The sequence below is a fragment of the Hyaloscypha bicolor genome (assembly GCF_002865645.1).
Source record: "Hyaloscypha bicolor E unplaced genomic scaffold K444scaffold_165, whole genome shotgun sequence".
Classification (NCBI taxonomy): Eukaryota; Fungi; Ascomycota; class Leotiomycetes; order Helotiales; family Hyaloscyphaceae; genus Hyaloscypha; species Hyaloscypha bicolor.
The window spans coordinates 2,034,518-2,061,073 of record NW_020194667.1 but is presented as its reverse complement, the minus strand read 5'-3'; the positions used below and the strand labels follow the sequence as shown (position 1 = coordinate 2,061,073).

Genomic DNA, 26,556 nt, shown 5'->3' with positions numbered 1-26,556 from the left:
ATTTTTATATATTTTATAATAATACAAAATAAGTTTATATATTAAATAATATTTTAAATTTAGATTTATTATAATTTTTACTTTATTAAATTTAATATTTAAAAGAATATAAGAGAAAAAAAAAAGCTAAAAAAGCTTATAAAAATAATATTATTTCTTATTATAATAAAAAGACCTTTTATGAATTTTAATTAATTTTTTTTATATAATTAATATTAGAAATAAAAAATAAAAATATATTAAATTTAATATATTAAATATAAGTTTTTATATATATAAATAATTAAAATATAAAATTAATTATTTAAAAATATAATATAATATAAAAAAGAGTTCTATAAATTAAATTAATAAAAGAAAGTTTATTATAAGTTAATAAGGTAATATAATATATAAGAAATATAAGAAATTAAATTCTTTTATTAAATTAAATTTTATTAATTTATAAAAATATTATTTAATTATATAATAAATTTTAAAATTTTAAAATTCTTATTAAAATAATTTTTAAATTAAATAATATATCTTTAAATATTTTAATTTAAGAATTCTTTTAAAATAATTTATATTTTTAAAGAGTTTTTTTTAATTAAAGTCTTTTATATTTATAGAATTTTTATTTTATATTTAAAAACTTTTTTTAAAATAAACTTATATAAATATTTTATATTAAAAGATTTATTAAAATTAAAAAATAATATTATTTAATATTAATAAATTATTTCTATTAAAACCTTCTTTATATAATACTTATTAATAAAAGAATTTTAAAAAGAAATTAAAATTAAAAGCAAAAGATTATTAAAATAAATAAAAATATTATATAAATATAATTTAAATCTTATATAAAGCTTAAATAAATTTTGCTTTTTTAAATAATTTATATATATTAAATTAATATTCTTTGATTTTTATAAAACTTATTTAAAATACTTATATTATTAAAATTTAATAATTAAAAAAGACTTAATTTTGTAATAATATTATATATATTAATTTTAAATCTTAATTATTAAAATATAAATTAAAAGAATAGTTTTAACTTATTTATAAATAATTTTATATATTTATAAGCTATTTTCTTATATACTTTATTAAAAGTTTTTAAGAAGTTTATTACTAAGAAGTATTATTTAAAGCTATTCGGAACGAGTTTAGAATAAAATTATTACTAGCCCCGGAACTTTTTTAAAACCGCTAGTAATAATTTTAAAAAAGCGGCCCTAAACTCGTATATTAATATTTTAATTAATTATAAAGGATATAGGCTTATATAACTTAAAATATATATATTCAAATCTATATAGTTTAGTTATATTATTAATACTTTTTAATAGTAATTAAAGAAGTAACCTAATAAGAAATATTAAAAAGATATTAATTAATAAAATATTATTATAAGCTATTTCTAAAAACTAATTATTTTCAAGTAATTTTTCTTTTTTCGAATTAATTAAAGGAAATTATATAATATTATAGAAAAGAAGCTTTTATAGCCGGATTAAGATATAATATTTAAATAAAAACTAAAGAAATAAAAAGAAATCCTTAATAAGAAGCAAATACTAAATTTAGCTATTCTTATTTTAATAGTATTTAATTTTATAACTAAGAGAAAAGAAAGTATTATTAGTTAAATCTTTATTTATAAGATTAATAAAAAGCTTAAAGCTTGAAAAAAGAAAGTTATTTCTAAATTAAAGAATTAATAATTAGAATAAATAAAGCTTTAATAGTTTTAAAAGATATTATTTTTAAAACTTAAAGGATATATCTTTATTTTCTTTAAAAAGAAATCTAATATTCTTTCTTTTTATAAATTATATAATTATAAGATTTAAAGAAAACTAAAAAAAATATTAAATACTAATTCCTCTAATAATAATTTGTTTAAAAGCTTTAAGAAATTAAGTATTTCTTAGAAACTAACTTAGCTAAAGGCTTTATTAAAATTAATTAAGCTTCTTTTATTTTATTAGTTCTTTTTATAAAAAAGAATAATTAAGATTTATACTTTTATATTAATTTCTATTATTTAAATAATATTATTTAAAAGAATTAATATTTCTTTTTATTTATTAATAAAACTCTAAATTAATTATCTAAAGCTAAGATTTATATTAAACTTAATATTTATTAAGCTTTTTATTATATAATTATAAACCCAGACTTTTAAAAACTAATAATATTTTATATTTATTATAAAATATATAAATATAATATTCTTTAGAAAAGCCTTATAAATGGCCCGGCTCTATATTAATATTATATAAATAATATATTTTTCTAATATTTAAATAACTTTTATATAATATATCTTAATAATATTCTTATTTATTTAAAGAATTTAATAAAATATAAAAAATATATATAAAAAGTATTAAATTATTTATATTTTATTAGATTTTAAATTAATATTAAAAAATCGGAATTTAAAGTTATATATATAAAATACTTAAATTTTATTATTTCTATAACTAGTATTAAAATAAATTTTAATAAAGTTAAAATAATATATAATTAATAATTCCTAAAAATAATTAAAAATATATAATTCTTTCTTGGCTTTTATAACTTTTATAAATTCTTTATTAAAGAATATAAATAAATTATTAGATTTCTTATTTTATTTATAAAAAAGAATATTTCTTTTAAATAAATTAAATAATATTAAAAGGTTTTTAATTATTTAAAAGAAGTTATAATTCTTATTTTAGTTTTATAATATTATAATTCAGATTTACTTATAATAATAAAAACAAATATATTTAAGAAATAATTACTAGCTTACTCTTTTAATAAGATTTAAAAATAAACCTTTAATATTTTATAGCTTATTTTTTCAAAATTATATTATTAATAAAGCTTAATTATAATATATATAATAAGGAAATACTTATTATAATATAAATAATAAAGAAATAAAAAGCTAAGCTAAAAGGCTTTTAAAATACTTCCTTTAAGATTTATTTTAATTATTATATTTTAAAGTACTTTATAATTACTAAAAAGCTTTTTTCTTAATAAGCTAAATAAGCTAAGCTTTTATTTTATTATTATTTTAAATATATATATTATTTTAGGAATTAAATAAATAACATAAAATAAATATTTAAGACTAAATTAAAAAGAAGTTATAAATTCAAATACTTTTTTTTATAAATAAGATTAATTCGGAAATTATTTATAATTTGTAACTTATAATAATACTTTATAAAATTGGCTTATTTAATTCGGAATTCGGTTTTAAAAACCAAATATATATTAAAGACTTTTCAAAAAAAGTATATTTTTATTAAAAGTATAATTTTTCTAAAGAAAACTATTTTTTTTAGAAGCTTTACTAATAGCCTCTATTATAATTACTTTTATAAAAGTATTATTAAAAGCTTTTACTAAATATAATAGCTTATAACTAATAAATAAGATCTTATAAAATATTTAAATATTAATTAAATTAAAGAAGTTATATATAATAGCTTGAGCTAAAAATATTATTTAAATATTATAAAAAACTTTATATTATAAAGAATAAAATTACTTTTAAATTACTTTTATAAATTATTCTAATTTATAAAATATATAATAAATTCCTTTTTAAATATTCTAGATATATAAAGCTTTATTAATTATTTAAAAAGTAATATTACTAGCTATTTATAAATAAGAATATTAATTAATATTATAGTAATTATTATATTTATAAAAAATTATATATATATTCAAAAACAAAATATCTAGTTTATTTTATTTTCTTCTAGTTTTTAATTACTTCTAGTAATATATTATTATAGATTTTAAAAGTTATTTAAAAAGTAAAACAAGATATAATTATAGTCTAATTATTAGTACCTTTATTTTTACTTTATATAATATATTAAATAAGTATTTTAGAAATAATTATATTGAATCGGGAACTCTAATTTATATTCGATTTTTAAAGCGAATTTTATATAAGAATTAGTATTAAACTTAAGCTTTTAATAACTAATTATTCTTAAATAAATAAATAAACGGAAATTATTAATTAGTACTTTAATTCGAGATTATATATATATATTAACTATTATTAAAATAAATAAATTACTATAATTAATTATAAATCTCGTATTTCTTTTAACTAGAACTTTCTTATTAAAGCTAGTTTATTTATTAAAAAAAAAGCTAAATAAGAATAAAACTAAGGTATTAGTAAACTAATTATATAAATTATAATAATTTACCTAAAATTATATAAAATAGATATAGAACTAATATATAATATAAGCTAATAAATATTATTATTTAATTAATTTCGAAGTTAGAAATAAAATATAAATTATTATAAAGTACTAGAAATCTAATTATTTTAGTTAAAGGCTAGAAAATTAAATAAAGAACTTATTCGAGATTTTAAAAAGTATAGCTATTCTTTTTCTTTTTAAGCTATTAGAAATTATAAAAAGATATTCGGTTTTTTATATAAAGAAGCTATAAAATAATTTCTAGAATTTCTTATTAAGCTAAGCGAATTCGGAATTACCTCTAATAATACTAGAGAATAATAAACAAAAGTATAATATTAAACGAGTTATTATAATTAAGCTAATAAAAAATAAACTAAAATATAAAATTCAATAAATTAATTAAAATAAATATCTAGAACAATATTTAGCTTTAATATTAAATAATAGTCTTCTAGTTTTATAATACTTTTATAATAATAATAATAATATATTAAATTTACTAGAATTTTTATAAACCTTATAATATTAGCTAGATTATATAAAAAATAATACTTATTCGAAATTATATAAAAATAATAATAAATTCTTTTACATTATTTATTAAAGGCTTTTGTTTTTAATATATAATATTTATATATAAAATATTAGTTTATTTAAGAAAAATAATACAAAAATAAAATTAATTAATAGCTTTTATAAAGCTAGGAAATAGGCTTATTTAAAAGAAGAAAATAATATTATAATTTAGTTTTTAACTTAATTAACTAATATAATTATTTAACTAATATTACTTATATTTTATTATCTATATCTTATTATTTATATTTTATTATATTTTATTATTTTCTAGTTATATAATAATATATATAATACGGCTACTTTATTAAAAAAAAAATTTCAAAATATATTAGAGATATTTAAAAAACTAAATCTCTTATAAGCTAATATATTGTAAAATATATATATATATATTTATAACCTTATATATTCTAGGTTTCTTTTTTTTTAGCTTTAAATCATTTTTATAAGAGATCTTTTATTTTGCTTTCTAAGCCCTAAATAATATATTATAAAGATTATTATTAGTATTATTTTTATTTAAACTTAATATTATTAAATATTTACTAATTAATTCTTTATAATTATAATTATATATTAATTCTTTAGATTTATATTATTAATAATTTATTTAAAAATAAAACTAAATTATAATAAAATTTAATTATTAATTAATTATTAAAGTCTAAATTCTAATAATTAATTTAGCTAATATAATCTAAATTCTAAAATAATTTTATAATATATTTAATAAAAATAAAACTATATATAATACTTTTTTATATTAAAAAAAATTCTTATAATATAGGTTTTTAGTAATTTAAAAATCTTATATTCTAAAGATTATTAAAAAGAAAGAAAATTAAAGTTTTATAATATTAAATAATAAATATATATTTCTTTTATAAAAAGCTATTTAATAAAATAAAATAAAAGTTGTTTTATTTTATTAATTTCTAAAAAAATTATTATTATTTTAAGTAATAATTCTGAAATACTTAAATTAAAATAAAGATTTTAGTTTTCTTTTTTTTTAAAAAAAAAATATTTTAATAAATAGTAATTATTATAAATATAATATTTGGTATTTAAAAAGCAAAATAAAAGATCTTTTATAAAAAATAATTTAAAGCTAAAAAAAGAAAACTAAACTATAAAATACTATATAAATATAAATATATATCTTATAATATATTAAGTTATATAAGGCTTATATATATTTCAAATATATTTCTTTAATAATATAACTATATTATATATATAATTATATAACTTAAAAGTAATTAAAAATAATAAATATAAATAATACTAATTAAGTAATTATATTTAAAGCTAAATTATAATTTTATTATTTTTATATATTTTTTATTTATATATTATAATATAATAAGCTATATTTTATAAAAATTATATTATTTTAATAATTTAAAGTCTTAATTATATAATAGAAACTAGAGCCTTTTATATATAACTTATAAGAATTATATAAAAAAGCTAGCTTTTTTATAATTCTAAATAATAATTTACTATTTATATTTTATATATTTTATATAAGTTTTTGTTTTATTATAATTTTTTTCTTATATATTTTATAATAAGTAATATAAAAAGAATTAAACTTATAATTAAAATAATATTTTATAAAGTTTTAAAGGTTTTTTATAAAGCAAATTATTAGCTTAGTAAATTTAAAAAAAAAAGAATTACTATAATACTTTAAGCCTAAAACCAAAATATTAAAAATATATAAATATTAATTTTTATATTTTATATTAATTTTCGATATATTTAATAACTTAAATATAAGTTAGTTATAAGATATAATAAAAATATAATATATAAAAGAAATAAAAATAAAAGCTAATTATAAAAAGAAAAGAAATAATATTATATTAAAATAATATAAATTAGACTTTAATTAGAAATAAACTTTAATATATAAAAATTAATTTATATTATTAATTTATATATTATTTTTAGTTATAATAAAGGCTAAAATAAAAGCAGTTTTAGTTTTAATAATAAAGCTTACTTTTAAGTTTAAAAAAAATACTTAAATTAGAAAATAATTTTAATTTTAAGTAAAATAAGAAATAGAAATCGGAAATAAGAAATAAAAAGAAATCGAAAATAAGAAATTATATAAATAATTTAAAGAAACTTTTAAAGAAAAGAGAAATTATTAAGTAAAAATAAAAAAGAGAATTCGAAAAAATTAAAGAAATATAATATGTGAGAATTAGGCTCGTATTATAGTTTACTAGGCCCAAAAATTATAGTATTTACTATAAGTAAATATGACTAATTACGGTTAAATAGCTAGAGTATAGTTATATAATTATATATATATAATAAGAAATTAGTTAAAATATATTTATTATTATTATTACTCTTAATAATATTATTAAATATATTTAATTTAATAAGATAAATTATATTTATTATTAATTAGCTTTATTTAGATCCCGATTTCCTTAGTAAAAGATATATTTAAATAAGAAACTAGTTTTTTAAAAACCTTTTTAATAAAAGTCTTAGATATAAAAACTTTATAATTAGTTATAAAAGAAATTATTAGAATTAATATAATTAAAAATAAATATATACTAGTACCGGATTTAAATTTATTATTTATAAAAGCTTTTAAAGTATTATAATATTAGAGAAATTATATTTCTATATTCTTGAAATAATATATTTGTTTTTACTTAATAAGGAAATCCTTTTAATTTATTTAAAATCGAGTTAAACTTTAAGAGTTCTTAATTAAATTAAAATAATTATAAGAATATATTATATAAAATCTTAATTCGGGACTAGAAACTCTAAGAATAATTCCTATAAAGAAGGTATTTTTAAACTATAGCTTAAATTACTTTAAATAAAATAATTATATTCTTATATTAAGTATTCTAATAGCGAGCTTTTATTATTTTATTAATTTTATCTCAAATACTTCAAGAATATAAGCTTATTTAAAAGCCAAGATTTCTTAAAATATATTAATTATATATTCCTGAATTATTTTCTTTATAGTTATTGTTTTTCTTTAATTATAAATCTAGTAATTATTTAAAGTATTTGTAACATTTCGAGTAATATTTATTATTAATATAAGCGAAAATTGCTTATTTTTAGCTAGACTTGCTAATAGCAAAGTAGCTGGTATAAAGAGAGAAGCCAAAAGCCCGGTACCTTATAAAGAATAAAATATTCAAGATACTTTGAGGTATAGTATAATCCGTTGCTAGTTTGGTTAGTGCATGACTACTGGCTGGTTTGGCTGGTATTGCATGACAGGGCCATTATTGAATTGGTAGAACACTAGCCTGGCTAGCTTACCATTCCTTCCAGTACCAGGTTCAACCACTAATTTAGTCTTCTCCACTCTCATTTGTAATGCCTCACTTGCGGAGATTATTAAAGCTCACTAATATAGTTATTTGCTTTATTATCTGATTAGTAATAAACGCGGTACCTAATTTGTTATTTATAGGAGCACTTGCTTTAGAGCATACACATCGCTGGAGTTGATGGGCATAAAAACCAAGCTTTGCACTCCTTCTCTCCTGTCTTAGAACTCACTCCGCCCGTATCTTAGTTATTTAGGCCTTGTCAACCATTAATATTACCGTTTTGCACCTCCATATTGCTCCCAGCGCAATAGCCATCTCCGCACGGAGAAACATTCCACCCAACCGCCCATCGAAGGCCGGAAACTTCCTTGCGGGGGAAATCTGGAGAACCCACAGAGATGGGGGTTCAATTAGGTATCGTCGGCCGCGGGCAACAAGGCTGTGGGGAATGTTCCCCGGGGTTTGTTCCTTACCAATCGCCAGAAGATGCTTGCTACGATGAGAACTTAAAAGGAGGGGAAATCGCCGGTAATAATTGATTGCCATCGGATTTACTGGCAGCTGAATCTTACTTCAATTGACCTTCATTCCCCTTCCTCTTTCCAACACACCTTTTGAATCACTTTTGTTACAGACAATAACCCTCGCGTTGTCACACAATGGCGAAATACCTAGGTCTCCGAGGAGAGACTCTTGGCAGAGTTAGAATCCTCCTTGTAGTTGTTCCATCATTTTTACTCTTCGGGTACAATCAGTAACCAACCTATTTCTTTGTCCCATATCCCGAGCTCCTTACCTCACTGGTCGGGAAGATGTTTCATGCACCCGGCTCGCTCCTCGCTCTCTCCTCCCTAAAGAAATACGTTGCTAACTTGATGGTAGGTCTGCAATCGGAGGAACACTCGGTTTTGCCTCTTTTACCAAATACTTCCCTCGTATCGACACAACAAACACCGCAGGAGCTTTGAAAGCAGAGAATTCTCGTATCCAAGGCAAACAAGTCTTAACTTCTAGCTTTTTCCATGTAGCTAACCTTGAAAAGGAACCGTCGTAGCAATCTACACCCTTAGATGTCTAATCGGAGCTCTAGTTTCTATCTCGGTCGGAAATCCGTTTGGTCGCCGTCGAGCTCTCGTTACTTTCGCTATAATCGCAGCCATCGGTTTAACTCTTCAAGCATCTTCGTTCACTCTCGACCAATTGGTGATCGGCCGTATCATATCTGGCGTTGGAGTTGGAGGGGTTAATGCAGTGGTCCCAGTCTGGCAAGCGGAATGTTCTAAACCCAAGAACCGTGGAAAGAACGTAGTAGTGCTTGGCATTTTCATCGCAAGTGGTATAGGACTAGCAAGCTGGGTCAACTTTGGGTTGTCTTTCCACCAAAAAAACTCGGTCTGCTGGAGGTTGCCGCTCGCTTTGCCACTCATCTTCTGTGCGTTCATCTGCTCATCCGCCTTCTTGTTTCCGGAATCGCCTCGATGGCTTGTACAAAAGGGAAAGTTAGATGAGGCAAAAACAGTTCTCTCTATCCTTGAGGATATAAACGTCGAGTCCGAGCACGTTGCCGTCGAGCTACAGTGCCTTCAAGACGCTTATGCTAGACAATCAGCTCGAGAGCAGGGCTTCGTGGATCTCTTCAAGCCCGGTCGACAGAGACTCCTGTATCGCACCATTCTCTCAATTCTCATTAACTTTTGCGCTCAAATGACCGGTAAGAAATCCTTCGAAAGCTTGCAGCATTATCAAATACTTACAAAATCAAACAGGGGCAAACGTAATCACTTATTACGGAACGACAATCTTTCGCCAATCTCTCGGGTTCGGTCCACAGCAAGCTTCCGTCCTTGCAGCGGGACTGCTGACTTGGAAGATCTTGGCTGCTTCGCTGGCATATTATTTTGTCGATCGCGCTGGCCGTAAGCCCTTGTTCATGATAGCTGGGGTTGGAATGGGTGCATCCATGATGTGTTTGGCAATCACGGTGTCTCAAATTCAACACTCCGGTGCCGGCGCAGCGGCGACTTTCTTCCTGTTCATGTTCATGTTTTTCTTCCCCCTTGGTTTTCTCGGTGCCAACTTCTTGTACGGGACGGAAATTGCGCCCCAGGAGCTGCGAATCCATCTCTCAGCCATCGGTACATCGTCTCACTGGCTGTTCAATTTCGTCATTGCGGAGATCACTCCAATTGCGTTTACAAGTATCGGGTACAGGTATTACATCGTGTATGCATGTACCGGAATTGCTGTAGCTCCGATGGTATATTTTCTGTTCCCTGAAACAAATGGTTGGTCTTTGGAAGAGATGGATAGGGTCTTCTCAGAGCCGGAACACTGGTGGCAGGTGACTTCAGCAGCCAGAAGACTTCCACGAGGTGTGCTGGCAGACATCGAGAACATGGAGGAAAAGATGACGGAAGGTTCTCAGGTTGAGAAAAGCCAAGAGGAGTAGTACCTTCTCAACCCTTCTCCGCCATTTACAAGGAGACAACTCGAACGAGCATAGTGACTCAAGGTTCTCACAATCAAATATGATTTATGAAACCCATCAAGAAAGCTCATGGAAGCGATTGAAGAAAAGAGAGATCCTTTAAACTTCACAATTTCCGAAGCTTGAGGCTTTCTAAAGTAAGTGGAACCCGCCCCTGGGAAGCAAAGCCACCTCATGTTCACTGCCTTGATGACTTCCATAATTTCTCTCTCCACACCTTTGTCAATCTTCTCATTGAGAAGTTCAAGAAATATACCTGGTTTACTCAAATTCCACAAGCAGGAGTATTCATGAGTCAATAAATTGATTTGGTTCCAAAATACGTCAGTGAAAAATTCATCATTTCCGAGTTCCCAATTTCTCCAATTCCTCACAGATAGCCTGTGTAACCTCTTTCGTATTTGCGGTCCCTCCAAGGTCCGCTGTCAACACTCCCGCATTACAAACATTCTCGATCGCTTGCATCAATGTGTCTTTAGCCTCGCCTTCTCCGAGCCATCCCAGCATTTCCGCTGTGCTCCAAATAGTCGCCACAGGGTTTGCAACCCCTTTACCAGTGATGTCAAATGCACTGCCATGGACTGGTTCAAAAAGACTGGGATTCTTCCTTGTGGGATCCAGATTGCTTGATAGAGCAATACCGAGACTACCTGCCAAAGCAGCTGCCAAATCGCTCAAGATATCCATGTGAAGGTTCGTCCCAACAATTGTGTCTAAAGATCCTGGCGAGTTGACCATTCTCACAGTCATGGCATCGACGAGCATTTTGTCCCACTTGACGTCAGGGAAATCGCGAGACACTTCGAGAGCAACTCCGTCCCAAAGAACCATGCCGTTCCGCATACTGTTGCTCTTGGTGACGACGGTAAGAAGCTTCTTAGGGCGGGCTTGAGCCACTGAAAATGCGAATCTCATAATTCGTTCAATGCCAACGTAGGTGAATATAGCAACCTCAGTTGCAACTTCCCATTTTTGACCCCGATGCGATCTCCCACCATGGCCGGAGTATTCACCTTCTGTGTTTTCGCGTACCAGAACCCAATCGATATCTGGAGCTCCGGACTTGGTATCGCGAAGACGCGACAACGTCCCAGGAAATGTCCGCACCGGTCGAACATTGGCATACAACTGCAGCGGTCCACGGATAGCCAGCAAAAGGCCCCACAGAGAGATATGATCTGGAACATCTGTATCGCAAGTCAATAATTGGGAAATCAATCGTTATAAGAACAACCTTACCTGTTGCTCCAACGGACCCGAACAAAATAGCGTTGTACCGTCTCAAGACTTCTAACACGTTGTCCTCCACATATTTGCCATGCTGCTTGTAGTACGCGGTTCCCCATGGAATGTGTTGAAACTCGATAGTGAAGGTCTTCGATATTTCTGCGAGCTTCTGGACAACTTCAATGGCAGCACTCACAACTTCCGGACCAAACCCATCAGCGGGAATCGATGCAACTTTGTAGTTGCGACTTTTTGTTGTTTTTGCCACCGAGTTTGACATTTTTGACTCAATTGAGGCGGTGATCTGTAAGAACTTGATAGTGCTAGGAGTTTCTTTGCACTGGGGAGGATGGGCCGATGCTTGATGGAAGAGATACAGAAATATGAGAGCTGATGGGGAGGTAGATAGTGTTGCAGCAGATGGATAAGAATGAGGATATGGCCCCGGAGTTGAAACTTTTAAATTTAAAGCCGTTTAATGATGGAATTTTACGGAAAGTGTTGCATGCTGGGCTCTTGCCCGTTCTCTAGTTCTTTTGGACGCTAAGGTCCCTCAAAGGCTACTACCTACGGAGATCCGGGAAACGAAGCCCGGAACCAATTTCTCAGACATGCCATATCTGATTTGTCCAATTAACGGAGAAGCGGGGAGCAAAGGGTTGTCAGCTCTGACTAAAGCATTTTCACCGAATTGAACTGATCAGGTGTTCTTGCTCTATCGTCAACTGGGCCTCCACGCAATGACTTTCGAAATCGGAGGAGCAAGATCAAGTGATCACTTTCACTTGACTTGGAAGGTATTTTCACTCTGAAGCAGTCCCTCTATGGCAACAATCCCATTTCTATTGATTCAATAATACTTATATCTCATCCTTGAAGACAGTTCTTTTGAACGATTCGTTTCAGCGCCAGCCACTGTCGCACCCTCCGGGTTCAAGCCACCTCCTACTGAATCACTGGTCCAGTTCCCGACTTGGCCTTGAATTGAACTTAAATCATTTGTAGTATCTGGATATCCCAGAGGCTGTATCCTCGTATTGTGCGATGAAGGTACCCCCCGGTCGCTTGTTATTTCTCCTGGAGCTGTTATTTCAGGCCGGAAATTTTCCTGAACATCATGAACTGTATGTTGACCTACCAAGCCAAAAGAAATTGCAACTGGAGATTGGTGGCAATGAGGAGTTTCGGATAATAGCCGTTCTTGCTGTTGGTATTGTTTTCCAGCATTGGGAAGGTCCAAAGGTTCTTCATTGCGAAAGAGCATATTTAGATCAGGTTGCTCTTCCCTCAGATCTGCTTAGTGTCAATAGCAATTGCAGGTGAGACAGCCTAAGCCCTTCGTTCCCTACCTTCAAGTACTTTGTTTTTGTCCACCGAATTCCACCAAATTTCAAGTTCGTCCGACCTTTTCAGAGGATACCGAACCCACTCGTTCATCCGAGAATACTTGTTTCCATCTGCCTGGCGAGATTGCAGAGGTTCAGACAAGTCGGGATGGTCGGTAAACGCACTCTCTAATTTGAGTTTTCGAAGCTCGCACAGAGCGTTGTAGAGCGCTATCTCGGTTTCATTCAGCCGATTCTCCAAAGCACCGAGATAGCCTCCTGGTATCCCCCTAACAACTTCAGTATAAGAATGGATGAGAAATACAACACACCCACCTCTTATTATTCTCGGCGTATTTGCAAAGTTGTGGTGAGGAAGCACACTGTCCACAAATAGGTCTAGAGACAAGCAAATCAGCCCTAGTACTACAAACTCTGGTATCGCATTCGTACAGCTTTCGATCACACTATTAAGTACTTGGTTAATACTTTCCACATACGAAACATGATTGGCACTTACTTTGCACTTCTTCCTCTTGCATGATTCACAAGATCCGCCTTGAGTCTCCCACATAGCATGTGATGATGGACTCCCTTTCGATCTAAAAGAGGTAGCCAGGCCTCGGCTCAATCGGAGTAATAGTCTGCCGCTGGGAGTCGATCAGTATGATAGACACGGGCACAGCATACCGGAAAGACGGCGTTCTCTCTCCAGATATATTGTTTCTCCGCTGGTCATTGAGAAGTGCGCGGCTTGGTTCCTGGCGGGGTGGGCTGGCCGGTTTCCGCACCTGCGGGCTTCTTTATTCCGCCGCTATTCCCGAAACATCGTAGAAGCATCGCAGTCACCTTTGTATGTATATGATTACATACATGGGCCATGGATCTTTAACTTACTCTCACGTGCCATATGTTTCTTCAGTGAGTTTGACAACGCAATTCCTCATCCCATACAATCAACATTTTCTGTCTCAAATTCATTCATCATGATTTCCAAGCCCCGCATCCTTTTCCTCAATCCAGTCCGCCATGCACATCCTGTATACAAAAACTTATCTTCAGTAACCCAACCAGAACTCCTCAGCAGCAAGAGCAGGGCAGAGCTCTTCCAAGACTTCAAAGGAAAATATAATAATATAACAGCTATCTACAGCACCTCTTCTAGCTACGCAGTCCGTCCTTTCATTCCCAAAACATCCCACAAGTTCTAATTCTCCAAAAAGCTGGCGGGAAAATTTGACAAAGAGCTAATCCAGCATCTTCCACCATCCCTGAAATTCATCTGCCATAACGGCGCTGGTAATTTTACATATTTCTCTGCCAAATCCCTTTATTCTTGCACTAATAAACTGTAGGATACGACAACATAGACATCGAAGCTTGCACAGCCCGCGGCATCAAAGTAACAAATGCCCCGGACCCCGTCACGGACGCGACCGCCGACCTCGCCATTTTTCTCCTCCTTGGTGCCTTGCGGCAACTCAATCCAGCAATCTTCTCCCTTCGAAACGGCAACTTCAAGACAGGAATAGATTTCGGACATGATCCTCAAGGCAAAACGCTCGGAGTTCTGGGAATGGGGCGTATCGGCAGAGCAGTGAAAAGACGTGCGGAGCCTTTTGGGATGAAAACGATTTATCACAATCGGAACAAACTGAATGAAGATGACGCTGCTGGTGCAGAGTATGTGTCATTTGGGAGGTTGCTTGGGGAGAGTGATATCATCTCTGTTCATGTGCCGTTGAATTCAAGGACCAAGCACTTGATTGGCGAACAGGAGATCCAGAAGATGAAAGATGGTGTTGTTATCGTGAATACAGCGCGTGGTGCAGTTATTGATGAAGCTGCTATGACTGCTGCTTTGGAAGCGGGAAAGATTGCGGCCGTGGGGTTGGATGTGTATGAGCGGGAGCCTGAGATCAACCAAATCCTGGCGAAGAATAGCCGTGCTTTGTTGATACCGCACTTGGGTACTCATACTACGGAGACTCTTGCAAAGATGGAGACTTTGGCGATGGAGAATGCGAGGAGGGGATGTTTGGGGGAGTCGCTGTTGACAGTTGTGGCTGAACAGCTTGAGAAAGCCGGGGCGCTGACGAATGAACATTAATGAGTTGAGGTTCATGATATTCCTCTCATTTGTTAATATCCATTCTTGGACAAATTGAAATATTTTAACGTTTTCTGATATTTTTTGCACACAATAACGAACAAGAAGAATTTAAAACTCATGGTGCGAATGGACTCGAGCCACTTGATGTTCAAAATCTAGCCGCTTCCCCACGTCAGATTTTTCTCACACACCCACCCCAATCTTCAAAAGCGCAATAAAGACTGAGATGATCACAAGTTAGCTGCTCTCCGCAGACTAAAAACTACCCGGGGAACGTTTGCCGGCGGGGATGCGAACTCGGAGATCAACGGAGGATCGACTTCAACGTAGATTTTCTCTCCATTGAGATAAAACAACACAACAAGTCCATAGCGCCTTCAAAGTTGTACACCACTTGACTTGACCATCCGAAGTCTCACAATAATTTCCACTCCACCAAACATCCAAACATGCCGAAAGTAGCAGTTCTCGGGGCAGCCGGCCAGATCGGCTCGCCACTCAGTCTTCTGCTGAAGATGGTAAATCCTCTCGTGACCTCAACATGCCGAAACCAGACTAAGCTATGAGCAGAGTCCTTTAGTGACAGAGCTGTCTCTGTACGACATTGTCCACGCTCCTGGAGTGGCTATCGATCTGAACCACATCGACACCCCCTCAAAAGTCACCGGGTTCCTGCCCGACAACGACGGCTTGAAGAAAGCGCTTGCAGGAGCAGATATCGTTGTGATCTCAGCTGGTAAGAAATCTTCTGCTCCAACTTCTCGAGAATTTGCCGAAATTTTGTTTAGGTATTGCACGAAAGCCCGGAATGACTCGCGATGGTAAGAAAAGACCAGAATCATTGACGAGCATGGTCTCACAACTTCACAGATCTCTTTAAAGTGAACGCCGGCGTAATCCAAAATCTTGTGATAGAAATCGCGAAAACCTGCCCGAATGCATTCGTGCTCATCATTACCAACCCTGTAAACAGCACGCTCCCAATTGCCGTTGAGACGCTGAAGAAACACAATGTCTTCAACCCAGCGAAAGTATTCGGTGTTACAACTCTCGATGTTGTTCGTGCCTCAACTTTCGTTCAACAGGTACTAGATCTCCCTGATCCAAAGGCACTGAAAATTCCAGTTGTGGGGGGTCACAGTGGGGCAACTATATTGCCGTTGCTTAGTCAATGTGTCCCAGCTGTCAAGCTGACAGAAGAGAAGAGAGATGCGGTGACTTATAGTAAGTCTTAAATCGGGAAAACGTTTGATTTGAGCTGACGAAGTTTTAGGAGTCCAATTTGGCGGCGATGAGATTGTGCAGGCTAAGGCTGGAGCAGGGTCTGCAACCACTTGCATGGCCTACGCTGGATTTAGGTAAGACCAGCTCCCACAATTAGTTGGGACAAAGCAGTTGACTCTATAGATTTGTGAGCTCCATATTGAAGGCGATGGGCAGCGAAAGTAAGGTGATCGAAGAGACTTACTTGTATCTTCCAGGCGTACCAGGCGGGAAGGAGATTGCGGCAGAGCTAAGTGTGGATTATTTCGCGGTGCCTGTGGAATTTGGGCGAGCTGGTGCTGTGAAGGCATATCCTCTTGGGCCGTTGTCAGGTTATGAGACGAAGTTGCTGAAAGTCGCCGTGGAGGAACTGAAAAGAAACGTGAGCAAAGGCGTATCGTTTGCGCTTGCAGGGTTGTAATTACCCTATCACGCTGTCTGGGAGCTGTGTTCGTTGAGATGGAACGGCACGTCAATGAGTTGAAAAATGTCATCGAATCCATTGAACTGATCGTCCATTTCGAGTAGTCCCCCATCGATGCCGGGCCAAGCGTAGTTGAATGGTAGCGCATTCTGCGAGGGTGAGGCGGGATGTGTCCGAGAATTAGATGTTCTATTAGCTGAAAGATCCAAGCTTGGCTCTTGGGCCGAATTTGCCGTGTTGGGAGGATCCCGAGGTTGGGAATAACCACCAGAAGTCTGAGAGCCAACACCCGACCGTTGGAAGGAAGGGTTTGGAGGTGGTGGGATATGACCGTTCTGGCGAGAAGGTGGCGGCCTTGCTTGGTTCAACCAGTTCAATGGCCGAGGCGTCTCATAACGTCTAGATAAACTTCCGTCCCGTGCTCCAGAGACATCGGTTTTGACTTTCTTCTGCAATGCTTGCTGTAGGTCTCTGATGGCGGCTGCGCATGCTCCAGGCCAGAAGCCACCCCGTAGTGAGATATTTTCTAGGATTCGGATGCATCGGTTGGCTTCTCTAATAAATATTAGCATGTCACTATGAGCAACTGACAAGACCCACCTTTCAGCCGCAGGGACTGAATAACATCCATCAGAAGCGGCGTACAATATAATAAGGCCGCTATTACCCAAGTTGTCAGTCACAAGTCATACTCGGGGCATGTGGAGATCTGGTACCTCATCCAGACACACCAAGTAAAGCCTGGCCAGAACAGCGGATACTGGATCCGGCCATCCCTCGATCCTTCATGTCTTATACTCTCTTGCAGGTGCTGAAAAACGCTTGAGATAATGGCTTTTGATGCTCCAATACACTTCTGCATGGCAGCAGCTATTGCGAAGCTGCTACCAGAAGTGATGGCAGGACGGTTCAGAAGGATCACTGCCTCGTGCTTCTGCACTATGAGTAGAAGCCGGTGAAACGGTCTTAGAGGAGGAACAGTGGTTTTGATCTCTGAACTAGGCAAATCGTCATCGTCCATAGATATAGGCTCAATAAAATCTTGAACGTCATTCCACCACCGAGAGATTTCAGAATCAATATGCGCGACTTCGTCTGGATCTGTAACTCGAAGGTTGACATTCTTGTGTCGAAGCTCAAGGATCAAACCTTTGATTTGACTATTACGGGCAAGAAATTCCGGGAGAAGGAAAAGCTGGACATCTGGTGCGATATATCAGAGGTGAAAGTTACAATGGAAAGGAAAGATCATACCATGAGGCTCAGTGGTCTTCGCACGCTCGTCATCTTCAAGGTGGACCTCATCTTGAGGGTGACAAACATCAATGTCGTCATCTTTCAAGCTTAGTGGGAGTCCTAAAGACTGTGCTAGAAATCTCTCGAGGGAATATATCGACCAGAACAATCTTCGACGCATATCTGCTTCGGATTTTGAGAACTGCTTGTATCTTGTTGGGCATCGATGAAGCCCCAGATGAAATGCGATCTGAATAATGAGTCCACTAAATCTTGATGCCGTGTTGAGACGCAACATTGAAAGAAGAAACACTTGAATGCCCACGGCGGCCTGTATGCTAGAGGTTGTTGATGGCTGTAGCAGAATGGGAGATAGACAGGACACTGCTTCTTCGATCGAGTTGAAAATGAAGGCGGAAGGAACGAGGTTTCCGCGATCCGCAGGGAGCTGCTTTCTGTCGGCGACAGATGTGGATAGTACTGAACGTACGATGATGATTTCGATACTATTCAAATGCGAAAGCCCGTGTGAAGCGACCTTCTCGAATAGTTCCAAAATGCTGGGTGCGTGGAGGAAAGGTAAAATCGGATGCCAGATATCGAAATACGATTCGCTCCAGCGGACGAGATTATCAAAGGTGATTGAAGAACTATCTTGCCTCTGGTCTGCGATGCCGAAAGAGACTTCGTCGCGATTCCAAAGGGAATTGGGCGGGCTGTCCGGATGAACTTGATCATCTTCTCCAGGAACCATTTCACTAACTGCCTCATTCCCGTTGTTGAGATTCTTAGCCAGAGCTGTTCGAACTGTTCGCACGAAATAGATGCCACTTGCACTCCCCACAAAGCTCGTCGAACCCGTGACGTTGTCGGACCTCATTTGGCCCAGCTCGGTTTGTGGACTTGCAGAGTTGCTTGCCTGTGTCCCGGACAGGCTGGACCTCCTCCTGCGCTTGCGACTGGTCTCACCTTGAATCCTTGGGCCGGATTCCATTTTGAATAGTTGGGGTCCATTAGTGAAAATGGGTGGTTGGTAGAGAAGGAGATGATGAGATTGTCGTCAAGCCGCCAATTTTAGAAAATCGGAAAAATCGAGAGCTTAGTCAGCCTCCCGTTAACCCTCTCGAGCCCCTATTCGTCAGGAGACTGCTAGGCTTTAAGAAACTAAGAACGCTATTGAAGAATTCGTCCATATTTCAAAGTGTCTATTGTATGTTGGATTCGAACCTTCTTCCCACGTGCTCACAATCATTCGGGTCTGGCATCTTGATATTCACTTTCTCGTAACTCGTACCGCCGAAGCGATCTCTAAAAATACCTCATAATATTGACTGTCAACAAAGTATGATTTCAATCAATGCGCATCTTAAACATCTGCAATCGTGGGATGGTCGGGCTGAAAATATGATTCTACTATACCGGATGTATTTCTTAGGTAACTGATCGCTTTAGTAATGAGGCCTTTTCCAGTCCATACCAAAACGCAAGCGACCAAGAATGCTGCTGGACCTACCTTCCGAAACGTTCGTTATATGAGGCACGAGTGTTGCCATCAAAGTCAATGCCTAAGAATTCTCCGCGCCCTTTCTCCATTGTGAAGGGCACTAACCATTTAGGCTGTTTCTTTTCCTGTGCAAGTGCCCAATACAGGCCCGCATGTGCCTCGGCTGCCTTGACATCTCTGGCAAGCGCAGCGGGACGTCCGTCAGGTTGACGCTGGTCATCGCAGTAGAATCTAGTTGCGGGAAGTGTTAGGATATCAATTCAATGCCTGTTTCTCTTCCCCCTGCTATAGTAGGTAAGAGGAGAGAGATTGACGTACCGGTACCCTATGTGACCATATGCATCAGCGCCATACTCTATCAGCATTGAAGCGGCCACTTTTGGCAACGCAAAAGACAGCACGCCCGGGATAGCAATCTGATTTAGGTCGTTTCCGGTGAAGATGAAAGCGGTTGGGAAAGAGTTTTGGAAGTTCCTTGAAGCCTCTCAATGCTTCTTGGGTTGCAATATAAGCATCGCCCAGGCTGACATTGCCGGGCTCTCTGGACATTTTGAGCGATGCTGAAATTGGGCCATCAGGGAGGTAACAAGGCGATGAGCACCTGGGATAGTTAGATAAAGAACTATAGGAGAAGCTCGAAGGGACGCAAGACCATTGTAACCAAAAAATTTCGGGATACCATGGTTTTTCTTAACCTGATAAAAGATCTGAGGGACAGTGCCGGAACTGGATAGATCCGCTTTAACATAGAGGTGTCCATTTGATTGAATCCTCTCTGAAAGACTACGAGCTGCAAGGGTCACTTTGTAACCGCAAAGTGACCGTTACCTGCAAACTTTTTGGAGACAGCAGCACCTACATTTGGGCCTGCAGCAGTGACGAGAATAATAAGTGAAGGCATCTCGCTTTATCAGGAATGGGACCCGGATCCTGGATTCGGAGGTGATCCAACAAGTTGACCTCTTTGATTAATTGCATTAGTACTTTCAAGAGCGATTATCCCTTAAAAGGTGGCATGTTGCTTATTTATGCACTAATGAGCACGTGGTACTGGGCCATACTCCAACACTGCTACCTAACTCGATTGGTTAGTCAGAGCTAACGTACAAATTGAAAGGGCTTCTCCAGAGTTTGATATCGCCAACAATCTTGGACATATCGACCCCGAAAAAATTCCGATGACTTGGGTGAAAGGACTTGTGCCTAGCTTAGTTTTAGATGTCACTTGGTCATAAAGATTCCCAACTCCTGACCACCGTTTAGTTATACCGCCGTCTTGCTTCCTTCCTTTCTTCTCTCGCTAGCTGAAAAGTATATACTCACTCCCACGCACATTGATTGTTCTTGCGACGATTTGCGCGCCCATGTCCTATACATATCTGGTCAAGATAAGGAAAGCAATTTATGTATCCTATACTTAAGGCATCTCTCTAGTTACAGTAGCAACGATCCCCTAACAACAGATAAACACCTGTAAACTGCCAAGACTCAATCTTTTAACCCATTTTATCCACAATCTCATCTACACACTGCTTTGAAGTGAAATGTTTTGAGAAATACCAGGTTGAATAGCCTCCAATTGATGAACAAGCTGATCCCAAATTTTCTGCTGCAGAGCCACTCCGTCAGAGCCTCGAACCATGGAACCTGGCCTAACCACTACGTTAGCATTTCTATTTCTCCATTAAGAATACAAACAGCGGGATATCTCGTACTCGGCAACTCGGCAATCAGCCATGTACTTCCCGTGGCTTTCCTCACTAGCAGCGAGCCCAGCCACAAGGGTTCTACTTCCTGCTTCTGTAGTGCGTGCAATTAACATATTCATGAAAATGCTCATAATTCTCCCAACGCCTGTAGATTCGCGGTCAAAGTCCGACCTACAAGCTCCAGGCGTCATGCAGTTGATGATCACACTCGGCGATGACGACTTGGGATCATGAGTGATGCGGGAGGCAAGCTCGCGCACAACGAAGACTTGAAGTAGCTTTGATATAGCATATCTGTACGAGGAGTATTAGCATAGAGAATACCTTGTGTTGTGAAAAGACACTAACCTTTCCATGCCAATCTCTGACTTCTTCTCATCGTTCAAAGCCGCGAAAATATCCTTGTCCAGACCTTCTGCAAATTTGGCAATGAAATGCAAATCGGAGGCCACGATGGAAAGTCTTGCTTGCATTTTGTATCTCGCGGCTGACTGCCTCAGCTTTGGTAATAAGCCAATGGCCAGGAGGAAGGTGCCAATGACGTTTGTGGTGATGGTTGACTCATACCCCGCCACCATCTTGAAGTATTTAGTCATTATGCCTGCATTCTCTAGCACAGCATCAAGTCGAGGAAGGTCGTTGGCTCTGGTGCAAAACGTTCTGATGGAGTCGTACGACTGCATGTCAAGGTCCCATACCTCAATCCTGGTGTTGGAATTGCCAGTCCTTGCGAGGATAGACTGCTTTGCTAGTTCGCCCTTGGCTTGGTTACGGACAGCAAGGATGATGAATGTGGCGTTGAGGTGGCAGAGGTGTCGGGCTGCTTCGAGTCCAAGACCAGTGTTCGAGCCGGTTACTATGATTGTTTGGCCGGTGAAATCCTTAGTGGGCGCAGGCAGATTGACAAATAGCTGTGAGTAGAGGAATGAAGCAAACCAACCCATGCTGAGCAAACTGTAATGGAGCGATTGATAGTATCTGATTCCGGTCCTTGCGCTGGGTAGTTCAGGTAGAATCTGAAGAATGGAGGATAACAGAGACGGATTTGAAGATTCAGGGCCGAAAGTGATGCGTAGCTAAGTAGCAGAAGTCGAAGGTGGCCAGAAACAAGATCTGTAATCCGGAATCTGAGAGCGAAGAAAGTCGAAGGAATATCACGGCCGGACGAAGCAATGGACGAACAGACAAATGCATGAATAACTATGTCTTGGGATATCTTTACTAAAATATTTAGCTATCGCTGTTCTGTCTTGCTTGCAAATACATCCTTGGTTCCTTGATCTACGGTATGGAAAAATAATGTTGGTCCGATCGGACGAAGCAGGCTCGGAGCGGTTACTCATCGATTACAATCGATTATTGCCTCAAATTTTACTATTATTTAATAATTTCTAACCTTTATTTTTTATTTTTTATTATTTTTTTAGCTAAACATTTATAATAATTAATAATACTAATAACTAAGTTCAAATAAATAGCTCTTTATTTTTGAACATCGCGATTTCACGACTTTTGCAATCCTAATAAGCCCATCGCTAATTTACTAGCGTATACCCCCTAAAATTTAGGCAGTTACTTGCTAAATTTATAGGTGAACGCGATCCGAAAAACTTAGCGACCCAATAATCGATTGTAAAATTCAATAATTACTACCGAGCCTGGGTTGAAGTTGCGGACGAAGTCACGGACGAATTTGTAATCGGGATTTCGGGTCTTAATAAGCTTGGATACCATTAATTGTAGTGGAAAGAGGAGGGATGCACCCTCCAATTATCTCGAACTTGAAGTATTTACTCGGTGGAATGCAATGCGCTCGTCAGTCAGCTCCAGCGAGATGCGAGAAGTTCCTCGCTTAAGCCCCTTTTCCTGAGCCGGAAGCACTTGCAGAATATACGACTTTAAAAGATGAAGCGAGTCCTATGTTGTGTATTTTGAAATTTCAGGTCGCCAAACTTTGGTCTTTTCCCGTTACTTATAGCCAATAGACTTATTTTGCTTCAAGTAGTCCAGTTGAAAACAACCCTCTCTCTCCAATGGCCAGTCTAGCACCCACAAGAATCATCAAGCCGCTGCAAACTAACCGTATCCACGCAAAACCCCGTATACGAACTATTATGAAAAACACCAATAATCTCAAACTCGGCCCAGCCTTCCTTCCTGGGTATCACCGTCAGCTGCGCCGAGAGCTGGTAGTACGTGGGGTTAGGGTACGCCACGGGGGAGAACGGGATCGCCATGACTTTCGAGTACGAGCCCGCCAGCCCAAATTGGACACCGGGCACAATCGGCAGCGTGCCCGAGAGGTTGAGGAATTCCCCCGGATTGGTGAACCATGCGGTCGCTTGGTACGTGCCGCAGCTGCATACGTAGATGGGCTGTGAGAGGACGCCGGGTCCACGGCTCATGCAGCTGTGGTTTATGGAATGAGTAATGTGGATGGTAAGGTTACTATTAGGAGGTAGGATGGAGTTGGCTGTGGTTGGACTTACGCGACCCAATTTCCGGTGTGGCAGTTCGTGTGCTCACCACAGAGGTCGACTGAGATTTTGTTCACATCGGTGTAGGTCCATGAACGAAGGGGACATGGTCCCCAGGGAGGATCAATGCCTGCGCAGTCATCGAAGTCTCCATTAAGAAGAGTAGGCTGAGCGATACAGCAGGCTGGAGTACTGATAACATAGTCAGGGGTCCTTTCATAGGAACAAAACAAGCTGCTGCAACCTCTGAGAGTGGTTCAGACTTACAAATGGGAGTTGGGCTTGCGTAGACTGTGACTATTCCCAGAAGATATTGTTAGTTCAATTGGATTCTACTGCAACCGCGAGACGGTAGACATACCGACAGACGTGACTGTCACTACATTACATGGTGTGCTAGTGGTACCTGAAGAACTCGTTGTAGTCACTGGCGCATTGGTAATACAAGAGCAGACACTAGGAATCTTTGTCGAATAGATGCTGCATGCATTCTGCACTTGAGACGGGGGGACAGTATGTCCAAGAGCATACTGTGTACAAAACGGCGATGGACCGGGCGTTACAAATGTGTCCACCGCATCACGGCAGGCATCTTGAACACATGGGGCCCGTGGCAATAGTTGGGCCAGCGAACCTGAGGCATAGAACACGAGCGCGACAAGTCGATAGCTCGACATATCTTTCTCTTTTATTAATAGACTAAGAGAGTAGATAGTCTACTTTGAAACCCGTCAAGTGAACTTAATAATAAAAAATTGAGAACTGGGGACGTAGATAACCTTTTTATCGTTCACAAATTAGACGTCCTGCATTGCTTCGGATCTCGCTACCCCTGAAATGTCACCTTAGCCGCAAATGATGTCCAATCAGCGGAATTGAAAATGCCTACTGCTTACATTAATAACAAAATCGGGACTCCGCTAATCGAGATCCTTCAATCCGCCCTGGCACCAATAATGTGATTCTTACACCATCAGCTCTAGCTGGTTGAGCCATTTCTGTTGTGAGGTGGGTCTGTAGATCACGTGATATAGAGACGACTGTTTATGAATAGGATTGCCCTTGCACCTCTTTTCTCTCACCATGTCGGCCAAGCACGTCGGTCTCGGTCTTCATCGGGGAGCGATATTGTAATTGATAAGCAGCAGGATCGCCATGATACAAAGCGCAAAAGCCAAGTGTGTCGGTCTCGGTCTTTTCTCAGAAGCCGGCTTATAAATACAATCCACCAGCCAGCGGATCTCGTCTGTGCAACATACCTACAATGAATGTACGTTATATTAAGCAGTTCAATGTCAGACAAATCTTCACATTCATTCGGCTTTCCCCTGTCGGACAAGACTCATCACTTTCTTAATCAAACTTTTACCAGTGTCACAGCAGAAGAAAACTCATCTTGCAAGATGGCTATTACCGAGATCATAAAATTTGGTGCTGGCTCATGTATAACAGTTGACGACACAATCCAGAAATCAGTCAAGGCCCTCAAAGGAGTAAAATCACCCCAACACTTCGTCCTTGGCACACAGATTCAAGATAAGGAAGCCGTTCAGATCACGTCAGAGTGGGATGGTATCCAGGACTACGCAAACTTTGCAGCAACTCCGGAATTCACGTCCTTTTTGAAGTCTGTGAGCAGTACCTATGGCGAGCCATACAGCATTTTCCACGTCGCGCTCGACCGGTCGGCATTTGGGGCAGATGGGCCCGCTACAGCGAACGTGGTCGAATATGTACAGACGTACTTCCCCGCTTCTCGCGTGACGCCGGAGTTCCAGAAACAAGTCGAAGCGGATTTTGCACGGTTTGATGAGATCTATCGTAAGGGCGCGACGGGAGGGGAGAGTTGGGGGTTTGGTTGGGTGCTGGAAGAGCAAGAGCATGAAGACATCAAGGATGAGAAGGCCAAGTGTTTTTTCGTTACCAGGGGATGGGACAGTATGGATCTTTTCGAGCAATCGGTGCAGAATGATGCGTATAAGCAGGCTATACCGTTACTGTTCGCATGGAACGCGCCATTCAAATTGGTAGGTGTCCACTTCGCCGCACGGAGCAGTAATCTGGAAACTAATAAATGGTAGTGGCATGTCGAACGCAAAGTCCTGGACGATTTCGAGGCTGTAGCATGATCGTGGATGGTTCTTTCGCTGGGCCGATCAAGAAATTTTGATGCTACACCCACGTTGATCGTCATTTCGAAGTAGTGGCAGCGTATATCAGCGGCTTTTCTCGAAGGCATTCCAAGCTACAAAAGAAGAGTTCCCATTTGAGCCGTTCTGGGTACAGCAGCGATGGTTGATAGAAGAAAAGATGAATCTTCCTTTTCTAGGCCAAGAGAGCAGATCCATCTTCCGAATGACAATGGCTTCCTCACGATTCACCCTTCCTATCTCGAACCCCCATTCCAATGACATCTTTGTGTTGTGCAGTAAGTTTGAACAGAGACCCTATTTCTCTTCATTAAAATCCCCAGCCTGCTCTTTTCTAGCCTTGACTACCCTGCAAAATCACCACCTCGCCAGCTCAACGCTGCTTTTAGAGCCGGTCAACAGGCGAAAGCCCTTGCTTCCAATCCCTACGCCACGAATGATGAAGTTGCCAGAAGCCCAGACTCCAGCAGACGATTTCCTACGTTTTGTTTTTATCTTTA

General features: G+C 36.4%; 9 protein-coding genes across 9 annotated transcripts; 4 read left to right on the top strand and 5 right to left on the bottom strand.

The window, feature by feature from the left end:
* Window positions 1-8,799: 8,799 nt before the first annotated feature.
* On the top strand, window positions 8,800-10,589 carry K444DRAFT_635995 (sugar transporter; the record flags this gene model as incomplete). Its single annotated transcript, XM_024883942.1, has 3 exons — window positions 8,800-8,885; window positions 9,211-9,851; window positions 9,907-10,589. The coding sequence occupies 3 exons, from the start codon at window positions 8,800-8,802 to the stop codon at window positions 10,587-10,589; spliced, it is 1,410 nt and encodes a 469-aa protein (XP_024729995.1).
* A 378-nt stretch (window positions 10,590-10,967) lies between these two features.
* On the bottom strand, window positions 10,968-12,135 carry K444DRAFT_543020 (putative isocitrate/isopropylmalate family dehydrogenase; the record flags this gene model as incomplete). Its single annotated transcript, XM_024875930.1, has 2 exons — window positions 10,968-11,815; window positions 11,868-12,135. The coding sequence occupies 2 exons, from the start codon at window positions 12,133-12,135 to the stop codon at window positions 10,968-10,970; spliced, it is 1,116 nt and encodes a 371-aa protein (XP_024729994.1).
* Window positions 12,136-12,705: 570 nt separating this feature from the next.
* K444DRAFT_635993 (uncharacterized protein) lies at window positions 12,706-13,919 on the bottom strand (the record flags this gene model as incomplete). The annotated part of the gene is made up of 5 exons (XM_024883941.1): window positions 12,706-13,148; window positions 13,205-13,470; window positions 13,517-13,579; window positions 13,701-13,782; window positions 13,871-13,919. 5 exons carry the CDS (start codon window positions 13,917-13,919, stop codon window positions 12,706-12,708), a joined length of 903 nt encoding a protein of 300 aa, XP_024729993.1.
* A 244-nt stretch (window positions 13,920-14,163) lies between these two features.
* Window positions 14,164-15,754, top strand: K444DRAFT_704791 (uncharacterized protein; the record flags this gene model as incomplete). Its single annotated transcript, XM_024888092.1, has 3 exons — window positions 14,164-14,352; window positions 14,404-14,479; window positions 14,536-15,754. 3 exons carry the CDS (start codon window positions 14,167-14,169, stop codon window positions 15,288-15,290), a joined length of 1,017 nt encoding a protein of 338 aa, XP_024729992.1. The 3' UTR covers window positions 15,291-15,754.
* K444DRAFT_542905 (malate dehydrogenase) lies at window positions 15,743-16,977 on the top strand (the record flags this gene model as incomplete). The annotated part of the gene is made up of 6 exons (XM_024875918.1): window positions 15,743-15,811; window positions 15,864-16,029; window positions 16,082-16,114; window positions 16,164-16,517; window positions 16,567-16,651; window positions 16,701-16,977. The coding sequence occupies 6 exons, from the start codon at window positions 15,743-15,745 to the stop codon at window positions 16,975-16,977; spliced, it is 984 nt and encodes a 327-aa protein (XP_024729991.1).
* Window positions 16,978-17,659: 682 nt separating this feature from the next.
* K444DRAFT_647114 (uncharacterized protein) lies at window positions 17,660-19,210 on the bottom strand (the record flags this gene model as incomplete). Its single annotated transcript, XM_024885295.1, has 2 exons — window positions 17,660-18,183; window positions 18,235-19,210. 2 exons carry the CDS (start codon window positions 19,208-19,210, stop codon window positions 17,660-17,662), a joined length of 1,500 nt encoding a protein of 499 aa, XP_024729990.1.
* A 2,032-nt stretch (window positions 19,211-21,242) lies between these two features.
* K444DRAFT_704762 (NAD(P)-binding protein) lies at window positions 21,243-22,373 on the bottom strand (the record flags this gene model as incomplete). The annotated part of the gene is made up of 3 exons (XM_024888091.1): window positions 21,243-21,372; window positions 21,436-21,723; window positions 21,778-22,373. The coding sequence occupies 3 exons, from the start codon at window positions 22,371-22,373 to the stop codon at window positions 21,243-21,245; spliced, it is 1,014 nt and encodes a 337-aa protein (XP_024729989.1).
* Window positions 22,374-23,199: 826 nt separating this feature from the next.
* Window positions 23,200-24,583, bottom strand: K444DRAFT_635988 (uncharacterized protein; the record flags this gene model as incomplete). Its single annotated transcript, XM_024883940.1, has 5 exons — window positions 23,200-23,325; window positions 23,511-23,838; window positions 23,919-24,090; window positions 24,174-24,203; window positions 24,268-24,583. 5 exons carry the CDS (start codon window positions 24,581-24,583, stop codon window positions 23,200-23,202), a joined length of 972 nt encoding a protein of 323 aa, XP_024729988.1.
* A 701-nt stretch (window positions 24,584-25,284) lies between these two features.
* K444DRAFT_572685 (uncharacterized protein) lies at window positions 25,285-26,275 on the top strand. Its single transcript, XM_024877366.1, has 2 exons — window positions 25,285-25,933; window positions 25,988-26,275. The coding sequence occupies exons 1-2, from the start codon at window positions 25,310-25,312 to the stop codon at window positions 26,033-26,035; spliced, it is 672 nt and encodes a 223-aa protein (XP_024729987.1). The 5' UTR covers window positions 25,285-25,309; the 3' UTR covers window positions 26,036-26,275.
* Window positions 26,276-26,556: the final 281 nt, after the last annotated feature.